Here is a 23,402-nt window from a genome sequence, read left to right on the forward strand (position 1 = left end):
GTCATGGGAGCAGATTAAAGCAGAGTTGTGACATTACAAAACAGAGAGACAGATAACTTGTGGGTGTTGTAGTTTATTTCCAGTATAAATGAATGACTTTACAAAGTTCTGTCGTATTTTATGATCTTTGTTCCCCTCTGTTCCCTAAGAGCCACTGACTGACCTCAGATCATCCAGTAGGAGCCTGTGTGTGTGTGTGTGTGTGTGTGTGTGTGTGTGTGTGTGTGTGTGTTGGTCCCATTGTTTCTGATTCGATTGGTTGATAGTGTCTTATAAACTTTTAGATTGACTGATTGACAAACCCTGAAGGCAGACATGTTGGTTTGTTGTCAGAATGTGATTAACCCGCTGATTCCAGAATACATTTCAAAACTTTATTTAACCAAAACACACAGACGGTAACAGACTAGAAACTATTATCTGCATACAATCAAATAACACTGAAAAGATATAAATCACAACAATACAAACAATAAAAGATACATTTTCATTCAATGAATATTTTCTAGAATAGTGCTGAAAGAACAAAGCTTTGGTTTCTCCCCCCTTTCTCTCTGTCCCTCTCTCCTCTCTCTCACCTGTTTTCTCTCATTTGTGTCTATGTAATTACAATTTGACACTTGGCACACATCTTCATCCAAAGCGATGTACAGTACATATTAGATTTAATACAACAGATGCAAGGTGCTAGTCAGGAGAGAACAATGGGAGTAAGTGCATTAAAGCTACAGATGTTACCTGTTTCGAAATACACTATTGCTGCAAAAGTACTGTGGTCACAGTGATGGTTGGATTTTTTTCTGTGTTTGCACCACTGACCTAAATAATGAACAGAGCTATCCCATTCATCTTGGTCTCCCATTTGGAGTTGAAACGTTGGCTGTCACCATCTTGATTTGTCGTCAGCAGAGTGAATGGGTTGAGTCTTTGCACAGCTCACGTGAGATGGTGGTTTCCTAGAGCCGCAGCTCCACCTGCTATTGGTCCGTGAACAAGATTTTAAAATAAAGCGGAGACTCCACAGATTTCAATGGTATTAGTCTGATCACTCTACAACCAAAACTCACTGAAATAGCAGCCAAAGAAAAACACTTGGACAACCATAGACAGCATTTTTTGCCTTTGGTTTTGGATATCATGCCCAGAACGCTTCCAACGTGCACAGACAGCGCACAGAGCTGACTCGGTAGCAGAGCTGTAGTACTGTGGGAGCGCAGGGGAGCGGAGCTCCCACACTTCTTCTCCAAGGGTTTGTTTTTACAATAGTAAAATAGAGGGGGGGTTGTTCCTCATATAGGTGCGCTCCCCCAGTTCTCCAGATAGCACTACACACCTGCTCGGTAGCTAGTAGATAACGTTAGCTAGCTAGCATACAAGATAATACAATTAATAATTCTCCCCCGGAGCCTCTCCTCCGCCATGTTTATTGATATTTTTTAGTCCCGCTTCTTCCTCAATTCTGCTTGGTCGGTCGGAAAAAGTGACATTGATGAGCAGTGCTCCTCAAAGTTAAAAACACTAGCCACTGAGAACGCTAAAGACCAGGCGTGGTGCTGGGAAGAGGAACGCTCCAATAGCACGTCTGTACCATAGAGAATGAATTGCAGAAAGGCGCTGGCAGCTCAGAAAAAGCTTTCTGTGGACACCATACCTTACTGTTGCCACAAACGGTGCTTTGAAACAGGTAAAACTACTAAGGTGCTACGAGGCAGTGCATTACATTATATGTCATGTCATGTCATGTCATTTAATATCATGCCATGTCATGTAATGTTATGTTATGTCATGTTTAATGTCATGTCATGTATGTAATGCATATGGCAGTGCATAGAGTTAGAGTGCATAGAGTGGATACTAAAGCAGAAATGCTGTTACAATGTTACAAAGAGGAGTTGTTTGATGGTTTGACCCCTGATGATGTCATGACCCCTGACGTTACTTCATGGCGATGGACTGTCCTCCCATCCCATCGTAACGTCGCACCTGGAAGATCATCAACAGAGACACCAGCAGGCCCAGCAGCTAGAAAGGTAGACAGACAGACAGGTCATCAGAGATGTAATCAGACAGGCAGACAGAGACAGACAGACAGTGTTGACTTGAGGGCGGTGTCTGTCTTACTGTCATTACATGCCTTTAGCCCTGCAGAGGGCAGCACATGCTAATTTACAGAGACTGTATACAAATATGTACATAGCTTCCGTGACGTCACCCGCTGGTGTGTGGACCGTTTTGAAGCCTCAGTTTGGCATTTTGACTGTCGCCATCTTGGTTATTTTGGAGCAAGAAAGCAGCTAGCGTGAGACCAGGGGTTTCCCACAGAGCTACGGCTCCTATTGGTCGGCCAGCTGCCTCATCTACGTACATAACGTTTAGTTTTGTATGAAATCGCTCAATCAACTACATCTCTCGTCTCGCACTATATACGCCACACCAACACGACCTGGGGGGGAAGTTATGACATCACTTAGGTGCCTGGTTGAGTGTAATCTTTCTAATTTATAGGTTATAGTGCAACAGTTTTATGACAAACTGCAACTTTTTTGACTTGTTAAGTTCAGCGTTCACCACTGCTCATGTTTGTACATGCATCGTTGGTGCATGTAGGGCCCGACCGGAGGGGGCGTGACTTTAGCTCTCTATGGACAGTTTCACCAGAATTGTGTTGCTAGGGAACAGTTTGGACTCAAGTTTATTGTCAGCAACAAGGACCCTAAAAAGAAGGATGACATCGCCCGTGTTGGGGGTCGTTACTCAAAAAAGTAATATATTACACATTACTTTAAAAAAGTAATGCCTTACTTAATTACTCCCTGGAGCAAGTAATTCGTTACACTACTTGTTACATTAATTTAGCGTTACTCCTAAACATTGACTGAGATGCATTGTCAGTTAACAACATGACCTTACGCTACATATGCCCACATATCAGCATAAATCGGATAATCCCTATCCTAATGAGGAGATACACAAGATCTTTGTTTCTGAAATGGAGACAACTCCAACTTTGGATGACTCCACACGAGACGACAGGATTTATTATTCTCCCCGGGTCCAACATGAAGCGCCATGCGCTCTGCCATCAACACAAAATAAAGTGTCTGTACTGCAGCTATATCCAGAAAAATAATGTGAATCACTTACAGCCTTCACCATAGAAATATCTGACTCTGGCAACATTTCCTCTGACAATGCAACAAGCCTGTTTATCTCTGCCTTTCACCTTATCTGCTGCTACACATGTTGAGCGGTCAGCGTGGAGTCAGTGACTCTGCCAGCTTTTTGTTTTGTTAGCATGTGGCCTTCCGGTGTTTGGGGAGATTTGTCGTGTGCACAGCGGTGGATAAATTCTGGCCTGAGCAAAGTTTGCACTTTACCATCACACTCCTGTCCTTTCCTGCAACAATTCAAATCATCTCTTTTAATCATGTCTCTTTAATCTATCTTGTACCACGTTGCCTTTAATATTCCTGTCTGTATTTGTGCTTTGCTTATGTGTTGTTTTGTTGTTGTTGTGTTGTTGTTGTTGGTGGTGCTGTTGTTGTTTTTAGATGCTGCCATTTTGGCCAGAGCCCTATACCACGAATGTTCTATAAGAAGATCCAGGATCTGTCCCTTGATCGATCAGCTCGATTGTAGTTAACTTGTACCACGAACCTCGGTTGCCACTCGTTTAGTGGAACCAGGTTTTTCTAATCAAGCCGAGAGCTTGTGCACATGAAAATGCCCGTGCACTGGAGTTGGGGCTGCAAAAGAGGCGTGGTTTTTAACAACTGCCAATCACAATGCAATATGGACTGCTCCAACTTCTACAGCGCCAGACACGCCTATTTCCTCGTTCATTGAAACCGCAAATAAAAATCCGCGTTGGATATTATTAGTCTGTTCCTGAATGATTGTCTAAAGTTACCACTTTTATCCACACCAGTAATTTCTTTGAAGAGCGGTTTCTGCCTCCACGTAGGCTATCTACAGCAGCTCGATTCACCCTCTCAATATACTCAATAAAACCGGCATGTCTTTTGTGGAAGCAATGTGTAATCTATCTCAGTCCAAAATCTGTATGTATAGACCATTTAGGCTCAATGAATAATAATGATCTCATGATGTGTTTAGTCGCACTGATTGAATAATTCCTATAGGCTAATCAATAAAAAAAAAGAATGATAATAAAATAAAAAAATGCTTCTGAACTGAATCGACACGGTACGTGCGGGCATAGATTTCATTTATAAAAAAATTGCCTATTTTGTGGTCACATACAGTATATAGGCTATTGTCAGCAGAGTCGTATATCTCCATATTTCATATAATGATGCTGGAAATATGAAGTTCAATCACATCATACAGGCCAAAAGCAACACAGTTGCAGCTGCAAAATGCAGGAGTAGCCTAGATATGAATAATCTGTGTGCAGGCGATCCCATATTAAATTGCTTAGATGTAGTAGGCTATTCTAGCATGTATGACCATTTCAATTCCAACCCAACGTCAGTCTCAGCTCTGTTGCGCACATGGCACTGTGCGCTTTGAAGATGTTTATGTAACCTTTTTATGCCGATTTAGTGATATTTCTCCACTCACTATTCAGCTGCAATCGATCGGCGGGGGTCAAACAACATATAGGCTACTTGAGAGCACAAAAGTGAATATATAAAAACATATTCCAAAGTGGTAAGTAGGGCTTAATGTAAATGTAGCCTGCAACAAGTGCAAGGCTTTACAGTAGCCCTTGATTAATTCAACAGGAGCCTTTTTTTTCCCTGAATGATCAAATGGATAACTGCCGGTCGCGAAACACTCTTTCTCTCCTCAAAGCCCCCCTTACAATTTGTGCTCCTTCCTCGATGGGAAACTCGTCCAGAAAGGGGTTGGCCATTTTTCCAAACTGCTGATTCGATTGGTTCGTGGGCGGTGCCTTTTAAGGTCTAATCTTATCCTTGCAACTTAACCTGCTGCGGATCAGGTTAAGTGTGAAGCATAAGTTGCTATGGAAATGTGTTTACAATGCTCTATGTTTGAGGCATTACGGACACGTAGTAGTTTCGGGAAGTTATACTACAAGAATGGATCGGCTGAAGGGACACAGACGGGTGAACCAACGAATCGTCACTCATCATGCCTAAAACCTAACCAATCGTTACTCCTCCCCTTCCCCCAGCCCACCCATTCTAGCCACACAAAAGACGTGAGCTGTTGTCAGCTGTTGTGTTGCGCAATCGAGTGAATGAAACCACGATGTTTTCTCTATAATCCTGCAGATTCAAACCCGATCCTGAAAATGGAAGAACTTATGTAACGCAAGTAACGACTTGAGTGTTTGATTAGTAACTGTAATGTGATTACTGGATTTAGGGACTGTAATGCCTTACACTACTCTGACAAATGTAATGTGATTACAATAACGCATTACTTTGTAACACGTTACAGTCAGCTAACGCGTAACTTAGTAACGTGTTACAGTCAGCTAACGTGTAACTTAGTAACGTGTTACCCCCAACACCGGACATCGCTCACCTCACAGCGTTGGAAGCATTTGTCAACCAAAGGTGAAACAACGCAGATATGATGGCCCCACAGCCTGGCCCCTATGCAAAACTTGAAAGCTGTGACGTGAGTGATGACCTATCCTTCTTTTTTAGGGTCCTTGGTTGGTCAGGAACAGGAAGTAAGGCTAAGGCCAAGTAACCTAACAGTTGTCCCCTGGACCAACATTTCCAAGATGTGGTTAAGATTAGGGGTTTCTCATCTAACCATGACCATAACCAAACCCTAACCCTAACCAAATTGTTGTACTTGCTTAAACCTAATGTCGAACCCTAATGTTTTATAAAAATGTGTGTGTTCGACCAGGAATCAATTTTTTTAAATCTCAGGTTTTGACAGGCAACTGAGAGCTGCTTTATCATTCGTTCAATGTTTTATGACACAAAAATGGAAGATAATAGCCGAAAGTACTGCCCACTTCAACCCCAGCCTCAAAAAGCAGTGAAAACAGTGAAATGGCAATATTTAGGATTTGGGTTGAAACTAATGTCTAGTACTTTTTGAGGCTTACAGTTAGCCACATAAGATCCTAAATTATATAGTTGGAAGGTTTTGGTGCATTTTGCTTGCCGGGGTCTTTAACTCAGAAAGATGCAGAAATGCGTAAACAGGTTTTTATTACAAGTCAACTTCGTACTGTTACCTTCTGAACTGTGGAATGCTCGTCTAGATCTCACAATAGTTCGCTCTGTATTTTTTATGAAGAGGTTTTTTTAAGAACTTTTTAATCTGGCATTTAATTACGTTTATTTTATGTCCATGGTCTTACCTTTTTATCCATTCATTCTTAGATTTGTCCCCCTGATATTTTATTCTATCATAGTATTTTATATTGCTATATTTTATGTATGTTGTATGTTGTTTTCATCCATTTAATTTAATTTATCTTAACCTGTACTTTAATTGATTAGCTTTGTATGTCTCATATTTTCCTCTCTGTTTTTAATTCTTCTTTTTATGTGAAACACTTTGGGCTATAATATAGCACCATGTCGCCGCTATACACACACACACACACACACACACACACACACACACACACACACACACACACACACACACACACACACACACACACACACACAAATATGATGGATGTTCTAGCTTACTGCGGTGACAGCAAATCCAAAGAAGAAGCCCATCCCGATTTTAAAGAAAAAGTCAAAGAATGAAAATAAGAGTCCGCCGCATGACTAGAGAGGAGACAGAGGAGGGATAATTAGTTAACAACATCACTGATTGATCTTTTTTTTTGTATTGGTTGGATGATTGATTGATTGCTTACCAATAGATAGACTTTGTCTGGACCTGTCATTCCCTGTAAGGAAACATGGAGAAAACATGGTCACCATGACAACTTTGAAACTTTTAATTTGAAAAGATGCTCTGCTGCTGAGTCAACGGAAAGCTGATAGGAAAATCAGATTCAGGAGAGAATTACCTTTTTAACTGACTGCAACTAAAAACGCTGTTAAGCCCAGTTCACACCAATGATTCGCAACGCAATGAGTTGAAACTTGCAACTTCTATTGACAGTGCGAATGCAAACTGTTTGGTGTGAAAGCACCTTTTGTCATTGTAGAAAAGGGTCCATAATGGCCCACCGTCAGGCCTGTTCTTGGGGCAGTCGATGCCCACGAGCCGGCGCACCAACGACGTAATGATGATGACATCATCAATGATGACGTCAGAGTTCACCTGTGAGGTCATCGGCGACGTCAGGCGATCTAGGCTGACTGTGATGGCGGACGGGACTTTACGGGTCACCGATGATGTCATAGCATGGAGTTCACCTGTGAGGTAATCGGCGATGTCAGACCGATGATGTCATAGCTCCCTGGACGTTGTGACATCACAAAATGCGGGGATATAAACAAAGTGTTCTGTGACGCTATATACTATCCGGTATCCCATATACTTCCGGTATTCTTACTTCCTACTACTCTACCTTCATAATGCCTACCCTTGCCACGACCAAATCCGAACCCGAGCTGAATCCTGGCTATCTTACAACCAGCCAGGCCCTGGTGACCGACTGCCTTACAACCAGCCAGGTCACGAGTGGTATTCCTTCAACCGCGTCCGAGGACCGACATCTCGGTCCCCATCTCCATCTCTGTGATTCTGACCGATCACGGCCCGTGAGCCCTCATCTACGATCCAGCACACTTCACGAGGCAAGCCCAAAAGCTTCGCCCCCAGCAAGCCCACAAGCTTCGCTACAAATTGGTCCTCCGAGCCGGATCAGAGGACTTGCGACGCTCAGAGATGGAACAGGAGTCAGGTGAGCTCGCTCTGGCCACGGCACCTCGCCGACCAGAGGAGCAATCCTTTCCCCACCAGATCGAATCTGGATACAGCAGGAGTAGTACTCAGGTGCCCCCCCTACACTCCCACCAGACGATCAGATCGGGGCAGGAGCTCATCCGCAGCCACCAGGAAAACAGACTCCCTGCTCAGGCAGTCCATGCAGGGCCGATCTAGCTCGAGAAAAGGCTAAGTTCGACGCTACGATCGCGCGCCAAAGGGAGACCAACCGGGACATCACTGAATACTTCAAGGAATCCCAACGCACTGGCAGGTCCCATCAAGTTTACCACCAGTCAAGTCCGGACAGGTCAGGTCATGGAGGTTTGACCTATGACGACAGAGTGTAGACAGAATGTATCCTGCAGCCCCAGCGGGCGCAGGAGTCACCATCATCAGGGCACAAGCCATCATGACGGAATATTTTCGGCCCAGGTCCTCGCCTATGACCCGGAGACCCCAGGCCGGTATGGGTCAGCCCGGTACCAAGGGGTCCGGCCCTCTTCCCGAGCAGAGCCTCGGTCGAGGAGCCCCAGTCACTCTCACCATCATAGCGCTAGCAGTCACCGCTCCCACCATAGCGCATCACGATACTCTAGCGCCAGCTCACGGTCAACCGTACGCGCCCACTCCTCCTCCTCAGCCCAAGCGGCAGCTTACGAGGAATACAAGGCACTATTGGTGACCGAGAGCCTCCGCCGCCAACACGCGGAGGAAGAGGAAGCTGATGAGGAGTACCACCGGCTGAACGAGCAAACCAGAGCGGCGCAACGGGCCCAAGAACAGGCCCACGCTGAGGCGCAACGGGTCCAAGCAGAGGCTCAGCGGGCCCAAAAACGGGTCCAAGAAGAGCAAGAACAGGCCCAAGAGGAGGCCCTCCAAGCTAGAGAGCGGATCACCCGCCGCCTGGGGCAAGCTGAGCTGGCGCTGGACGAGGCCCGGGTTCGTGCCCGGCTGCAAGTCGAGCAGAAGCACGTAGCGGCCTGGCCTCGCGCCCGTCTGCTTGCCGGGGACCCGGCAGTTTCACCCATGCCTCGCACCCCCCACGACCAGGGTCAGGTCAGCACGGTGGCTCCAGAGCCAACGACCCAAACTTCGGAACCCACTGTTCCAGTGCCAATGCCACCAACACTCCCACCTAGGACACGTCCGCCGACAAAGGTTGCCAACCCTGAGCATGCAATGCAGTGCAACGGGGCGGCTGAGCCCGCCACTGGGACACCCCACACTCAGGTAGGCACGGCGAACGTTGGGACCAACAACACGGGGCACAGTCAGCCGGCCGGCGTCAATCATTCCCACAAGATAGCTGGACACAACAGCTGGGACCCCCCCAGAGGACGGGACCAGCCATCTCAACTACCTATTCCCAGAATTCACCTCCTGGCCCTGCCCGGGCTCATGGAGACAACTCCAGCCAAGGCCTCTAGGGAGGCCAACAAGTCCGAGCAAGTGGAGCAAGTGGACATGCCTTTGCGGACGGCGAGGCAGGAGCCCCAGATGCTTCACGGGGTGGCCGTCTCCCTCATCGTCTCGCCGGCAATTTGCCCAGAGCAGACCTATTGCACCAAGAGAGCCTTTACGGAACCGAACCTTGGTCTAGGCGAGCAACCTCACCCCATCACCGCCCTGCAGCAGGAATCCCTCCCGAGGAATTTGCCCCTCCATCAGTTCGGGAGGATCCATCTTGTCCTGCTCATACAGCACCTATGGAAATGGGAACCAGGCTGGGATGATCCAGTCCTACCTGAGACACTGCTGCGGGCCTGGGAAGATTGGGAGGACGAGCCACCGCAATCACAGGTAGCTGTTGTGGTCGACATTGCGCGGGGAAGGCCCCTTCCCGCACTCACCACCAGCAGTCGGGGTTGCGGATCCCCCTTCCCTCTTCTCAGCCCAGATCGCTGGCCAGAGACACCCCGACTCCACACGACCGCGGATAAGAGCGAGGAGTTGAAGCCAAGTTATGGTGGCCTCAGGTCGGCTCCCCCCATGCCGGAGGAGTGTACGACCTTCGGTGCCCTCAGTGAGGATGCCACACCGGCGCTCCACGGGGCGGCCAACGAGGCACTAGGGGCAGAGGCCTCCCTCCAACGAGGGCAGACAAACTGCCTCCTCACCGACCCTACGCCGCTGAGGTTCCTCAACTGGAAACTCAAGCCACCAGAACCAGAGGCTCCTCACTACCGCAGTAGCTGGGTAGACCCCCAGGTCCTGAGCGGCTCTCGCGCTGACCTCACGCCGCTGAGGTTCCTCAACTGGAAACTCAAGCCACCAGAACCAGAGGCTCCTCACTACCGCAGTAGCTGGGTAGACCCCCGGCTCCTGAGCGGCTCCCGCGCTGACCTCACGCCGCTGAGTTTCCTCAACTGGAAACTCAAGCCCCCAGAGGCCACTACAGCTCACTACAGCAGTTGCTGGGTAGACCCCCAGCTCCCACACACATCCTGGCCAACGAGGACAGTCACCAAATCTTGGCTCTTGTGATGTACGGGACTGGACAACTACGTGTAGACCCGTACCTACACCTGGCCGGTGGCCAAGCGGACCACAGCCCCCCTCACTGCCAAAATAATCAACCAAGCCCTGCCTATACCAGGTGGGACTGGAGGGCCATTCCGGCCATTTCTGGAAGAATACAGATTCCCCACAGGAATCTGGGAGCGGCTGTAGAAAAGGGTCCATAATGGCCAACCGTCAGGCCTGTTCTTGGGGCAGTCGATGCCCACGACCCGGCGCGCCAACGATGTAATGATGATGACATCATCAATGATGACGTCAGAGTTCACCTGTGAGGTCATCGGCGACGTCAGGCGATCTAGGCTGACTGTGATGGCGGACGGGACTTTACGGGTCACCGATGATGTCATAGCATAGAGTTCACCTGTGAGGTCATCGGCGATGTCAGACATAACACCGATGATGTCATAGCTCCCTGGACGTTGTGACATCACAAACGTGGGGATATAAACAAAGTGTTCTGTGACGCTATATACTATCCGGTATCCCATATACTTCCGGTATTCTTACTTCCTACTACTCTACCTTCATAATGCCTACCCTTGCCACGACCAAATCCGAACCCGAGCTGAATCCTGGCTATCTTACAACCAGCCAGGCCCTGGTGACCGACTGCCTTACAACCAGCCAGGTCACGAGTGGTATTCCTTCAACCGCGTCCGAGGACCGACATCTCGGTCCCCATCTCCATCTCTGTGATTCTGACCGATCACGGCCCGTGAGCCCTCATCTACGATCCAGCACACTTCACGAGGCAAGCCCAAAAGCTTCGCCCCCAGCAAGCCCACAAGCTTCGCTACAGTCATAGTTTTATAGGAATTCTAGGCACATATTGATAAGTTAGCAGTGGCTAACTGTTAGCTAAAACCAACCGTCGGTTTGCTGATGCATCCACTACCAGTGCAGGCACATGAAGCGGGGATGTCACTGCCCCAGTCCTTGGGACCCGTCACTCCACAGCATTTGTTCTATAGGGACAAAGATTGGACATTGTACAAAAGTTGTAGGAGTAACAGAAATTAACTGTTTTGCAGAATAATGGCATAAAATCTAGTTAGGCAGAAATGGCCGTGGCCTATATGGATGGATACAGATACAGTACAGATACGGTTCAGAAGTTATAGGCCAAAACGGGTGAGTGACATGGCCTGAGTAGTGTGTGTGTGTGGTGGTGTGAGGGGGATGGGTGTGCTGGTGGTGGTGGTAGGAACCCACCTGCCAAATGTGGTTGCTCTGGGACCTACGGTTTCTGAGCTGCACATATTATTATTGGATGATAATCATCATCATCATCATCATCATCCTAACAGATATAATAGGGTTCCAGCAGGGTTCCAGCAGGTGCAGTGCTTGGCCCCCTAAAAACCTTCAAAGTATGATAATTCTAGCTAGCTCCCAGGGTAACAAAGCTAGCTCACAGGCTAACAAAGCTAGCTCCTGGGCTAACAAAGATAGTCCTTACCCCTGCATTTGTCCTATCCAGCCTAAAGTCATATTATGCTTCAGCAGCAGAAATAGTACACATTGCACCATAGAGCTCAACAGTCATGTGATGTTTCTTGCCCCAGAAGTGAATTCCCCATTCATTATCTCCATAGACATTTTGAAAAACCCTTATATACCCCTTATACAGCTGTCAACATTGGAGCTGCGCGCGCATCGTGTAGGCAAAAAGCCGTGAGCCCAGCATTGACAGACACAGAGAGCTGTGTAAAAGCCCGGCTGTCAGGACTGCTCTGTGCCCATCTGCGACACACAGTTAGATTTTAGTTTTAAAATGCAGTTCTCGGCTTACTACCACAGCTTATCGCCTAGTGATAAGCAATGTTATGCATCGAAATTAACGTTGGTTAATGGGATACGTCTTACAGACCCATACCATACGCACTGGCGCTGTCAATTGGCCAAGCCTAGAGTGGCCAGCAATACATATCGTGAATTCCTTTATAACTGGGAATAGCGTAGATAATTATTCTGTAACTTGCAAAGATATATTGTTATGTTGATAATGCACACAACTCAATAATGACATTATGTAACGTAACTTGGTTGTTAACTAACCGAGCGATGTGGCTGAGCAGCCTACAGCTACAGGCAGCTTACCTGATTATGAAATGAGCACTACAAAGTCGGGCATTTTTAATGATGTCCTCGTTCCAATCAACTCAATAATGACATTATTTAATGTTACTTGGTTGTTAACTAACCGAGCGATGTGGCTGTTACTAGCAGCCTACAGCTACAGCTTACCTGATATGAAATGAGCGAGCACTGCAAAGTCAGGCATTTTTAATGATTTCCTCTTTCGGCTTGCAACCAAAGATGCCTACGGTTAGCATTAAAAGCAGTATGAGTTGACGGGATTCGGTAAAACTTTAGTCCTTGCTTTGTTGATAGTGTAACAGACTGTTCAGTGTTGTGTTGTGTTCTATTGCGTGTGTGCGAGGCTGTGTATGTTCCCTTGAGTTGCCGTAGAACAGGATATGTGGGGAGAAGCTTGTTATAACGTTACAGCCTGGCTCTATCATTTATTATTTTATTAACCAAGTGTGGATAGGCGGACATGAATACTCGGCTACAATAGCTTTCAGATTCTGGCATCGCACTGCACAACACGAAGACATGTCTAGCTCGTCTAGTTTTCCAGCCAGTGGAAAACTACTTGCCAGGGCTGTCTGTCTTTCTGCCTCCGTCTTGCGCATCGACGCTGCGTGATGTCAGTGTGACGTAGTCGTATAAGGGGTCTATATAAAGAGTTTTAAGGCTTGAACCAAGCCAACCAGTCTTCCAGAGAATCGTTTGCTGAAAGTTAAATGTTTTATGGTCACTCACGATTCTCTAAGACTGGTTGGCTCGATTCAAGTCTTAAAACTCGTTATATTAGGATTTTTCTAAATGTCTATGGAGAAAATGAATGGGGAATTCACTTCTGGGGCAACAAACGTCACGTGACGAGCTCTATAAGAACGTGTGCTTAGCAGCCTACATAAATATGAGTTCACGCTAAATGGAGTAGGCTGCTTTACAGTAGGCTACTTTACAGTAGAGTTTGCCGGCCAGGCCCGGATCTCCGGGGGTGCAAAAGCATGCATTGCACCCCTCAGTTTAATATTTTGGACCCTCAGTTGAAATTTGAATCAGCGGCCAATATTACTGTGTTCTGTAGCAGGCTCATTTCCATGCTAGAGTTAAGATACTGATCATGTGAAACTAGAAGAGCTGAGGTATCCATTGGTATCAATCATGTTAACCTAACTCATCGGGAAGGGGGCTAAATAACGCTCCAACGTTACGTGAAATTTTGGCAAGGGAAAAAACTGGTATGACCATTTTGAAAGGGGTCCCTTGACCTTTCACCTCAAGATGTCTGAATGAGAATGGGTTATGGGTTGTCTTTTATATTGATATTTGTTATTTGCCCTTGACATCTTGCTCTATACTGACACTTGATACTTGACTCCCTCTACTGTTTTTATGTATGTACAGCACTTTGTAAACTCTGTTTTGAAAAGTCTCCCCTTTACACTTTATGCTAATCCCATGCAGTTTTTGGCACACAAAAAACACGCCATTTTTTGCATGCAGTGTAAATGTATTATTTTTGCATATTCCATTTGAATATTTCGGCATGGGGTCACTAAACTGTCTTGGAATTGCCTAAATTGGGTATGGAAAGCTGAGAATCTTGTGGATTCAATGAGCCCCCATTACATTCATTCATCTGACTCCGGACCGTAACACCTACACTATTTTTCTTTTCTGTTGTCAGCCTGCACTTTCACTACTAGTGTAGTAGTGCACCCCCACTAAATTCAAATGCACCATAACTAATTTTGTTCTTGAAACATACCATTTGCTGGTTTTCGATGAGAGAGGCTTTGAATTTCTCGTCTGTCATAAAGGCCTCAGCAAATTGACTGGCACCGGTCTCAAAACCAGACTTGAGCTGTGATGAGAGAGAGACAGAGAGAGTGAGAGAGAGACAGAGAGAGTGAGAGAGTGAAAGCAGCGTTAGTGTTAACATCACTGCCACCAGCATTATTATGGAGAGCACCACATTTCTTGGCAAGCCCCACCCTAATCTTCCTCTGATTGGGTTGGATTTAGGCATGAGTATTGTCCCTCCCTCACGCTCCCTCCCATCTGTTTTCCATATATCCCTGACTATTCACGAGTTTCCTGGTGAGACTGTGGGCGCTTCCATGACACCCTCCCTCCCTGTTTCCAGCTGTCGGTTGCCTGTTTCCACCCAGGACCGTTCATAGCGAAAGAGACTGAAAATAATCATAATAATTGTTGTGACTTTGTATCTACCTATGTCTTGTAATGGAGCCCCCCAGCACAATAATTTCATACGTGCATAATTGTACAACGGAGTGACAATATCTTGAATCTTGAAAGAGAGAGACCGCTAAAGCTACGTTCAATGACCAAATAATAAGAGTTCCGGTTTGGACGTTTAGCCTTCAAAACAAAAGCGGCCGCTATGCAACCACATACTATTTTTAGCAATTTCGGCTAAAATAAGCCCGTACAGTACGAGTGAATTGACATTCACCTCGTTTTTGTGAAATATCGCGGTTATGCAACCACACAACGTTACTATTTTTAGCCATTTTGGATAAAATAAGCCAAACGTTCTTTGGCGCGCACGTCCTTGCTAGTGAAAAAAATGTAAACAGGAAGTCGACAACCGGCAACCGCTGAGAATCATGGGAAACGTAAGTCCAGGAATAAGGTCAATACATCTTAATTGTTATTTGTATCTGTTTGCTTGTTGCACGTATCTGTTGCCTGTTCCTTGTTTTCTATTTTCTTGTTTTCTGTCGACTTACTCTAAGCGGCTTTGGGTCATTGAAAAGCGCTATATATATATATATATATATATATATATATAAAATAAATGAATTATTATTATTATTATGATTGCTTAAGGTTAGGGTAAGAATATAAGGGTAGGCCAATCAGAGGCAGAGTAGGGCGTTCAGAGGCAGAGTAGGACAGGTCTTGGCAAGAAATGTGGTGCTATCCATAATAACACCCGCTGCCATCATCTTCATCATCATCAATAAGTAGGTTGGTAAATAGATAAACAAATAGACATTGACAGATATATTTAGACATTTGGATATTTAGATAGACATATATTTAAATATATGGGCAACGTTGCAGACAGAGTAGGAAGGCTGATCCGTGAGCGGCTGCTTCTGGGACGCGGGTCCGGGTCGTAATCGGCCTCGGCTGGGTCTACTGGGCGAGGGTGTATGATGTTGTCAGACCCGAAACACCCCACGACCCCAGTCAACATCACTGATGACGCGTCCCAGCGCATGCTGTAGCATGTATACTGAAACCCAAAATAGACATATATAGATAAACAGATATTTAGATATATATTTAGATATATATTGTAGATACCTTATTTCTGTAGGCAGCAATGATGATCCCAATAATCAACATGATGAGCAGTCCAACCACCATCAAGCCTGCAAACTGCCCGACCACAAACAATGTTAATATTCATTAATATTATGAATTGTCAGTCATCCACCTGATCAATGAACACCATAATGTATTATAGATCCCTGTTGGTACCATCTGTGGCGTAGGCCTACTTACCACTTTGAGGACCAGCTCCTTCTCTAGACATCCTGTAACCACTCCAAAGACGGAGACGCTCAGCACGCCGATGGCGAACACCCAGAACCAGCCGACGTGCGGAAATCCTACTGTATCCAGCTGTATCGCAATGAGGATGAGAAGAAACACAGGAGTAAGTACACATATACAGGAGTAAGTACACATATAAATGAGTCCATCTTACAGTATATACAGTAGCAATCTGGGAACCCAGAATCTATTTTTATTTGAAAAATAGACTGGGAGAGCCCTACCTTTTTTCCCGGCTTCCTGTACAGCGCGCCTCTCCTGCCATCGTCACTTCCTTTTCTGCGTCCATGCTCCACTGTTTCTAAATAGCAACTTGCACCGTGACTTTCCAGTAATTTTCCACTGTTGTTGTAAGACAAGTTGATGTCTTCTATGCAGTGTGTTTATGCATTAACGTTATTAGCAAATAGCCGAAACGAAGTGACGGTGGCTTTTCCATCACTTCCGCTTTCCTTTTCCGCGTCTATTTCGGCTATTCACTAATAATGTTAAAACAGCATACAACAACAGTATGCAACAACATACTTACAACAACAGTGGAAAATTACTCTAAAGTCACGGTGCAAGTTGCTATTTAGATTGTAAACAGTGGAGTGCGGACACGGAAAAGGAAGTGACGGTGGCAAGAGAGGCACGCTGTACAGGAAGCCGGGAAAAACGGTAGGGCTCTCCCAGAGTATATTTTTCAAATAAAAATAGACTCTGGGTTCCCAGATTGATACAGTAGTAACTACACATATAAAGGAGTCAGTACATAGTACAGTATATTAGTGTTGGAGTACTCAAAATTGGTCTTGGTCTCGAGACCGGTCTCAAGACCACATTTTAATGGTCTCGGTCTCGTCTCAGACTTGACCTCCAACGTTAATTTCTGCAGTTATTCCATTGATAGCCTGCGATTGTAGTTATTTGAGACCTGGGTAGCTATAGCTAGCAGATTAGCTGTAACCATGGTAACGCTTGCCGCCTCGTTTGTTCTTATGCAAAAATCCATCTTATATTTTTTTTACTTTTCCTCGGTAGGAAACCCATGAAACGATAAATAATACTGTTTCTTCTTTGAATTTGAACAAAAATGCACACTACATGCCTGAGTGCTTTTACACTGAGCCGATTGTTATTGTATCACGGCGAGAGAATGGACAATTGCTGCTGGTGGAGCTAACAGAAGTGTGCATTAACATATTCCGGGGTGGCGGCCATGTTTGTGAAATAGGCCTGTTGTCTGACCTCTTCTTGTTTTCTGCTCCTAGACCACATGATGGACAAAGAACCAACAGAGGAACTCTCCCTGCTGTGGCTCATCTGCCCAGCAGCAACACATGTTGGTTTATGTGTAAAATATAATAGCTAAAGGTGTCCTTTGCATGGAACTGCAAAGTGCAACTTTTTAGTATTTAGAAATAATGAAGCTTGCTTCATCAATGAGCCAAACTGTCAGAATATTTCCAGAATTGAGAGGAAACAGACTCAGTTGCCCTGTTATGCAACTTTCACTAATGAGGAGGACTTCACAGAGCTATTTTCCTCTGCCACAGCTCAGACCGCTGTGGGGTGAGAGGTGGTTCCTGGCGGAGTGATCTGGTTCTGGATGGCCAGTTCAGATTGTATACAGTAGAGTTCAGATTGTAAACAGAAGAGTTGACATTGTAAACAGTAGAGTTCAGATTGTGAACAGTAGAGTTCAGATTGTAAACAGTAGAGTTCATAGTTCAGTGTAAAAGTTGAAGATATGTGTGGTAAATGACTGTTCGCGTGCTAGCTGGTTTGGGTGTATTTGACCCCTCCTCGTTTCTGCTCTGAAAGAAAACAAAACAACAAGCGGTGGAAACCTTCCTCTTCATCTGCTGTCCATTAAGGAGCTAGAGTGAGCCAGGTCATTACAGCCTGACTCCACTTCCCTCCACACGCAGCAAAAAATTACCTCAAATTACCTCCCTGTCTGTGGAAAAACTCTCTGCTTAGGAGCAGCGAATCCTTCCCCGAAATGTCCTGACTGTGTCTTATCCCGAGTAAACTGAGAAAGGGTTATGGTAGCTTTAAGGTTTATTTGACAATAAAGGGCTAAATAAATCTGTAACATGTGTCGCTGTTAACAGCTTTTATTAGAAGGTAACAGCATAGTAATTCTGAGCAGACACTTTCCATATGCTTCTCTGCTTTAATCAGACTGTTCTCTGAAGCAGCGAAACAGCTGACTTCAATTTGGCTGTTTACTTTCTGAGAAGCTTTTTACCCAAAGCTGCATATTCTGTTCCTAATGCTAACCCAAAGCTATGTATTCTGTCCCTAAAGCTAATGCTAACCCAACGCTGCGTATTCTGTCCATAAAGTTAATCCTAACCCAAAGCTATGTATTTTGTCCAGTGGCCAAACCCCCCAGCTTCCCTCTGATGACGCGGAAATTAATTGAAAAGTGGTAGTTCCTCGAATGGCCACTAGGCGTCTGCTGACAAAAAATCAAGATGGCGACGGCCAACGAATCAACTCCAAATGGGACACCAAAATCAATGGGATAGCTCTATCCATATTTTTTAGGTCTGTGATTTTGTCGCTAAAGCTAACACTAACCCAAAGCTCTGTCCCTAAAGCTAATGCTAACCCAATGCTACTTATTCTGTCCTAAAGCTAATGCTAACCCAAAGCTATGTATTCTGTCCTAAAGCTAAGGCTAACCCAAATTTACCTATTCTGTCCTAAAGCTAAGGCTAACCCAATTTTATGTATTCTCTGCTGGACAATGGCATCCATCTTCAGTTGTTGCTCCCGGCTGAAGGCCTTTAAACTGCTACGGCTGGGCTGAACTTTGTTAAAGCATAAGGGACATTGCTTTAGAGGAACTAATAATATCCATTCTGTTTATTAAGAGGTGTATGTTAAGTAAAGTTAGGTCAAGTTAAGTTCATGTAAGTTAAGTTAAGTGTCCAGCCAGCTGGCCCAGACGTCGATTGGAGATTGCTGCATCTGCATGTGAAATCCTGCTTCCTTGTCTGTACTGTCTGTTAGCATGTTCTCATGTCAATCACAGGGTTAACATGTCCTCCCTGACCTCTGATCCCTCTGCTGACATGTGGGCATGCGTGTGCATCTCACCTGTTCAACATAGGGGCCAGCCTTCACCACTCCCACAACCAGCAGAATGCCCACGATCTGACAAGACACAAAACATTACATTGATCACAAATCACCTTACATTATTACTTTGATCACAAAACACCTTAAATTACACTTTGATCACAAAATACCTTAAATTATTACTTTTGATCACAAAAGACCTTACATTATTATTTTGATCACAAATCACTTACATTATTACTTTGATCTCAAATCACCTTAGATTATTACTTTGATTACAAATAACTTTACATCATTACATCGATGAGACACAAATATTAACAATTTAACAAAATAAAAGCCACAGGAAACGTTTTTGTCTGGTCTGATAACTTACCAGCCACAGGAAACGTTTTTGTGTGGTCTGATAACTTACCAGCCACTTTCACCATTTCACCAGCAAATTAGAACATATCAGTTTTTTTTTTTTTATTATTTAATAACATTTATTTATAAACCTTAAATAGGATCAAATCTGTTGAATTTCAACTGTGCTAATTTAGTAATTTCTGCTCCATTGTATTGACATCAGTGTGTGCTGGTTGTATTCTGTACTTGACTGTACTTTTGCTTTTGGTCACTAGAGGGTGTCCAGGCTCCAATAATAAGCAGACAGGTTTGGGGTTGGACATCTTTCTCAAAGCAGCCCCTCCCCATTCCTCTGTCCTTTTAGGTTTCAACTAATGATCAGCAGTTGTAAACCTTCGCTAACTTAAGGCCCACTTTCTGATCGTAAGAAATCAGATAATTGTGAGAAAAATGAATTGTGCATTTGAATTGGATGGTTTTTTCGTCCTTGTGCACATTTAGCTATATACAAATAACTAGTGTTGTAATTTGCAATAATAATAATAATAATACATTACTATTAGTAGTAGTAGTATTAGTAGTAATATTATTAATACTATTGTTGTTGTTGTTATTATTATTATTTTGATACAATTTGGCAGTATCAATGCGTCCACGGCCCGCTAGATGGCGTTCTGAGGCCCAGCAGTGGGCCGCGGCCCAGTGGTTGAGAGTGGCTGATGTAATGTAATCTAATATAAAGTAATCTAATTTATAGTAATCTAATCTGGTACCACAGCTGTTGTTTGAGTTAATGGACGTTTGGCGGCAGCTGCAGTGTGTTAGGGTTAGTCTCATTTCCCTTTGAAAGGAGACAAGTTCACACACAACACGAGAGAGTGCAGACCATGGTTACTAACCATAACCCTCCCGCTGTAAATTGTGCTCAACTGCTGTAAAATGTCATTCTAATAAAAGTCTATTTTTCTACTTCTTAGCATTGCGACAGACACACACACACACATGTACGCACGCGCGTGCGTGGGCACACACACACACACACACACACACACACACACACACACACACACACACACACACACACACACACACACACACACACACACACACACACACACACACACACACACACACAGTCCCACAGTGGGCACACAAGGTGAAGTCACCAGTAGATTACTGGCTCAAAAATAGACTCCAGTAAAGTTTAAAACACAGTTACAGTTTAACAAAGTTTAAAACACAGTTACAGTTTAACAAAAGGATATAATATATATATATATATATATATATACTTATTTTTTTACTCATCCCCGTGTGGGCACACACACACACACACACACACACACACGTGCGCACGCACGCGCACACGCACACGCACACGCACACACACATGCGCGCACAGACACACCCCTGGAGCTGAAAAACATTTTTCTATAGTGAAGGTGAAAAATGTTGGCTTTAACTAATGGCTTCAATCTGAAATTGGAGGCTTAAGGTTAGCCCTATAAGTTTAGTTTTAGGTTTAGGTTAAGTTTAGGTTGAGTGTATTCTAAGTTGATCCTCGGTGTGTTTTGGGTTAACTCTGCTCAGGAAGCCTGTTTACTCAGCCAGCGGAAAACTGGACTGTTTAGGAAAACGCTTCAAACGTCAGGAGTCTTTTTTAATTTCACATTTTACTCCACTTGACAATTTCCTATTGTAATATTTATACCTCTTCAAATCATCCAACATAACTCCAGATGCTTATGCCCAAACACATAACAAGGTACAACTGTTGAAAGAAAAATCTTAAATTAATGCCACATGAAGAACTGGTGTGAATTGTGTTTTTGTGAATTTGCTCTTAAAGTTCCATGCGACTAATTTTTACTTGTCATGTCATGTTTTTATTAGTATCTTTATTTGCAAATAAACTTCACTGAACCAAACAAACTACTTTCCACCCCCCAAAAAGTCTACTGCCCCCCCCCCCCCCCCCGCCGTTCTTACAGAAGTCTGTGCATCTGCAGCTCAAAATACTCAAAATGTGTTTTTTTTTACCATCATTAGTTAACTATCTCAATGCATGCTACATGCTACTAGAGTGTGTGCCTTATTGGATTTGCAAAGAAACTGAAAGAAAACATGAATAAAAAAGTGTTCCCACTTACCCCAAACAAAACATTGAAGAAAATAAAAAGGCACTTCAGGCATCCATTGATTTTCCCCATCTTCCGTCTAATGAGTGGCTCTTAGGTTTGAATGCAAAGTGTAACGGTGAGTAGAGTCTAATCTGCTCTTGTCGACTGCTGTGACAAACTACAAGCACACTCACTATATGTGTGTGTGTAGGATGTAGAGCTGCAGCACATAGAATGGTTTTCTGTTTTCCACCTCTTTCACACAAGATGGACTCTCAAGCAGCTTAAAGGGATATTTCACATTTTTGAAGAGGGGTTGACTGAGGACGCAGATACAGTATGTACCCCCCCGCCCCCAACACACACACTCCACCCCCTCTCTGCCATGCAGCCTCTACAAGAGGATTTTTCTGCAGCAAGCTGAGGCCCGTCTGCCCAGAGGCATCACACGATAAATCACCTGAATATCAGCTCATCGTTTACACAAGGCCAACCGCGTGTTAGTAACCGGAGATGGGATGTAACTAAGTACAAATACTTTGAAACTGTACTTAAGCAGGATTTTCAGGTATCTTTACTGAGTTGTTTTTTTGGGCAACTTCTTTACTTTTACTCCTTACATTTTAACACAAATATCTGTACTTTCTACTCATTACATTTTCAAAACAGGCTTGTTACTGTAGTTTTAATGCGAGACAGACAAATACAATGTAACGTTTGTCTGTCTCTCTCATCTCGCGCTCTCCCAGCTTTCATGCACATTCTTTGTGGAAAAACTATATCACGCACATTATTAATCAAAGTATAGTCTTTATACGTCCTGAGTAATGTCTTCGTTGATTGTAGTTTCTGTGCATGGTGTATGTATTGTTGATGTTGTTTTATTCTATGTCTTGGATGGCTCGTGCTGTGCCGACCACTGATTGTTTTTTACGGATGACAACCACAATGCAAACAAGTCCTGGAGTTCATTGTGTTTTAATTCCCAGACTACTTTAATACTGGTGTATGGGTTTTTATCTGTTCATTGTGTATTTTTAACAACTGTCACAAATAAATTATTTCATTCATTCATTCAAAGAGGACATGAAACATTTGACAATATGACTCTAGTTCATTTGCCTTTCAACTCAGAGAAGACAGGACACTGGTTTCAAGTCTGAAATGTACCTAGATTTGCTAGAAAGGTGAACAACATTGCTTTTCGCCAACTAGGGTGCTGCTAGATGATGTCACTAGGTTGACTGTACAGTAGTAAGGATTTTGAACATTTTGATGAATCAAAACAACCACACTCCAGTTAGAAACACAACAGCATATGCTGTGAGCCTGTTAGAATTAAAAATACTTAATACTAACACTTAACTAGTCTGTACTCCACTACTGTACTGTACTCTACTGTACTGTACTGTACTGCACTGTACTGTCAACCTAGTGTCATCATCCAGCACCCTAGTTGGTGAAAAGCTGAAATGTTTGTCAAATGCAAGTGAACTAGAGCAATATGATTGAATGTTTCATAACATAATGGTAGAAATATATATATTTTTACTTTTAGACTTTATTACATTTGTTTGTACTATTTTACTTTTACATGAGTAAACCAGTTGCATCAGTACTTCTACTTACCCTAACGCTTTCTGCAACAAGCAGAGGTGTGTCTGTCCAGAGGCGACCACACAATATCACCTGAATAATAATAATTTACACAACCGCATGTTAGACACAGTTATCTGTAAACAATTATCTGAATATGTTTACGTCACTTCTAACAACTGAATGCCTTCATTGTGTGTATACTATATGTCTATTATC

The 23,402-nt window shown here is 44.2% G+C and overlaps 1 protein-coding gene across 1 annotated transcript; it reads right to left on the bottom strand.

Moving 5' to 3' along the window:
- Window positions 1–360: 360 nt before the first annotated feature.
- Window positions 361–21,805, bottom strand: LOC310797585 (tetraspanin-8-like). Its single transcript, XM_083659965.1, has 9 exons — window positions 21,618–21,805; window positions 19,138–19,194; window positions 15,994–16,113; window positions 15,793–15,867; window positions 14,225–14,320; window positions 11,247–11,342; window positions 6,833–6,865; window positions 6,657–6,740; window positions 361–2,022 (listed from the first exon to the last, which is right to left on the bottom strand). The coding sequence occupies exons 1-9, from the start codon at window positions 21,675–21,677 to the stop codon at window positions 1,936–1,938; spliced, it is 708 nt and encodes a 235-aa protein (XP_083516091.1). The 5' UTR covers window positions 21,678–21,805; the 3' UTR covers window positions 361–1,935.
- Between the last annotated feature and the right edge of the window lie 1,597 nt (window positions 21,806–23,402).

Source organism: Poromitra crassiceps (genome assembly GCF_964638095.1).
Source record: "Poromitra crassiceps genome assembly, chromosome: 2".
Taxonomy (NCBI): Eukaryota; Metazoa; Chordata; class Actinopteri; order Beryciformes; family Melamphaidae; genus Poromitra; species Poromitra crassiceps.

Bases quoted from the DNA above. Each gene is read 5' to 3' on its own strand.
- LOC310797585 (XM_083659965.1), bottom strand. From the start codon at position 21,677: ATGGGGAAAATCAATGGATGCCTGAAGTGCCTTTTTATTTTCTTCAAT. The intron at 16,114-19,137 runs GTGAGATGCACA...ATTGCGATACAG, and splicing joins CTGGCCCCTATGTTGAACAG to CTGGATACAGTAGGATTTCC. The intron at 11,343-14,224 runs GTATGTTTCAAG...TTGTCCCTATAG, and splicing joins TCATCGAAAACCAGCAAATG to AACAAATGCTGTGGAGTGAC.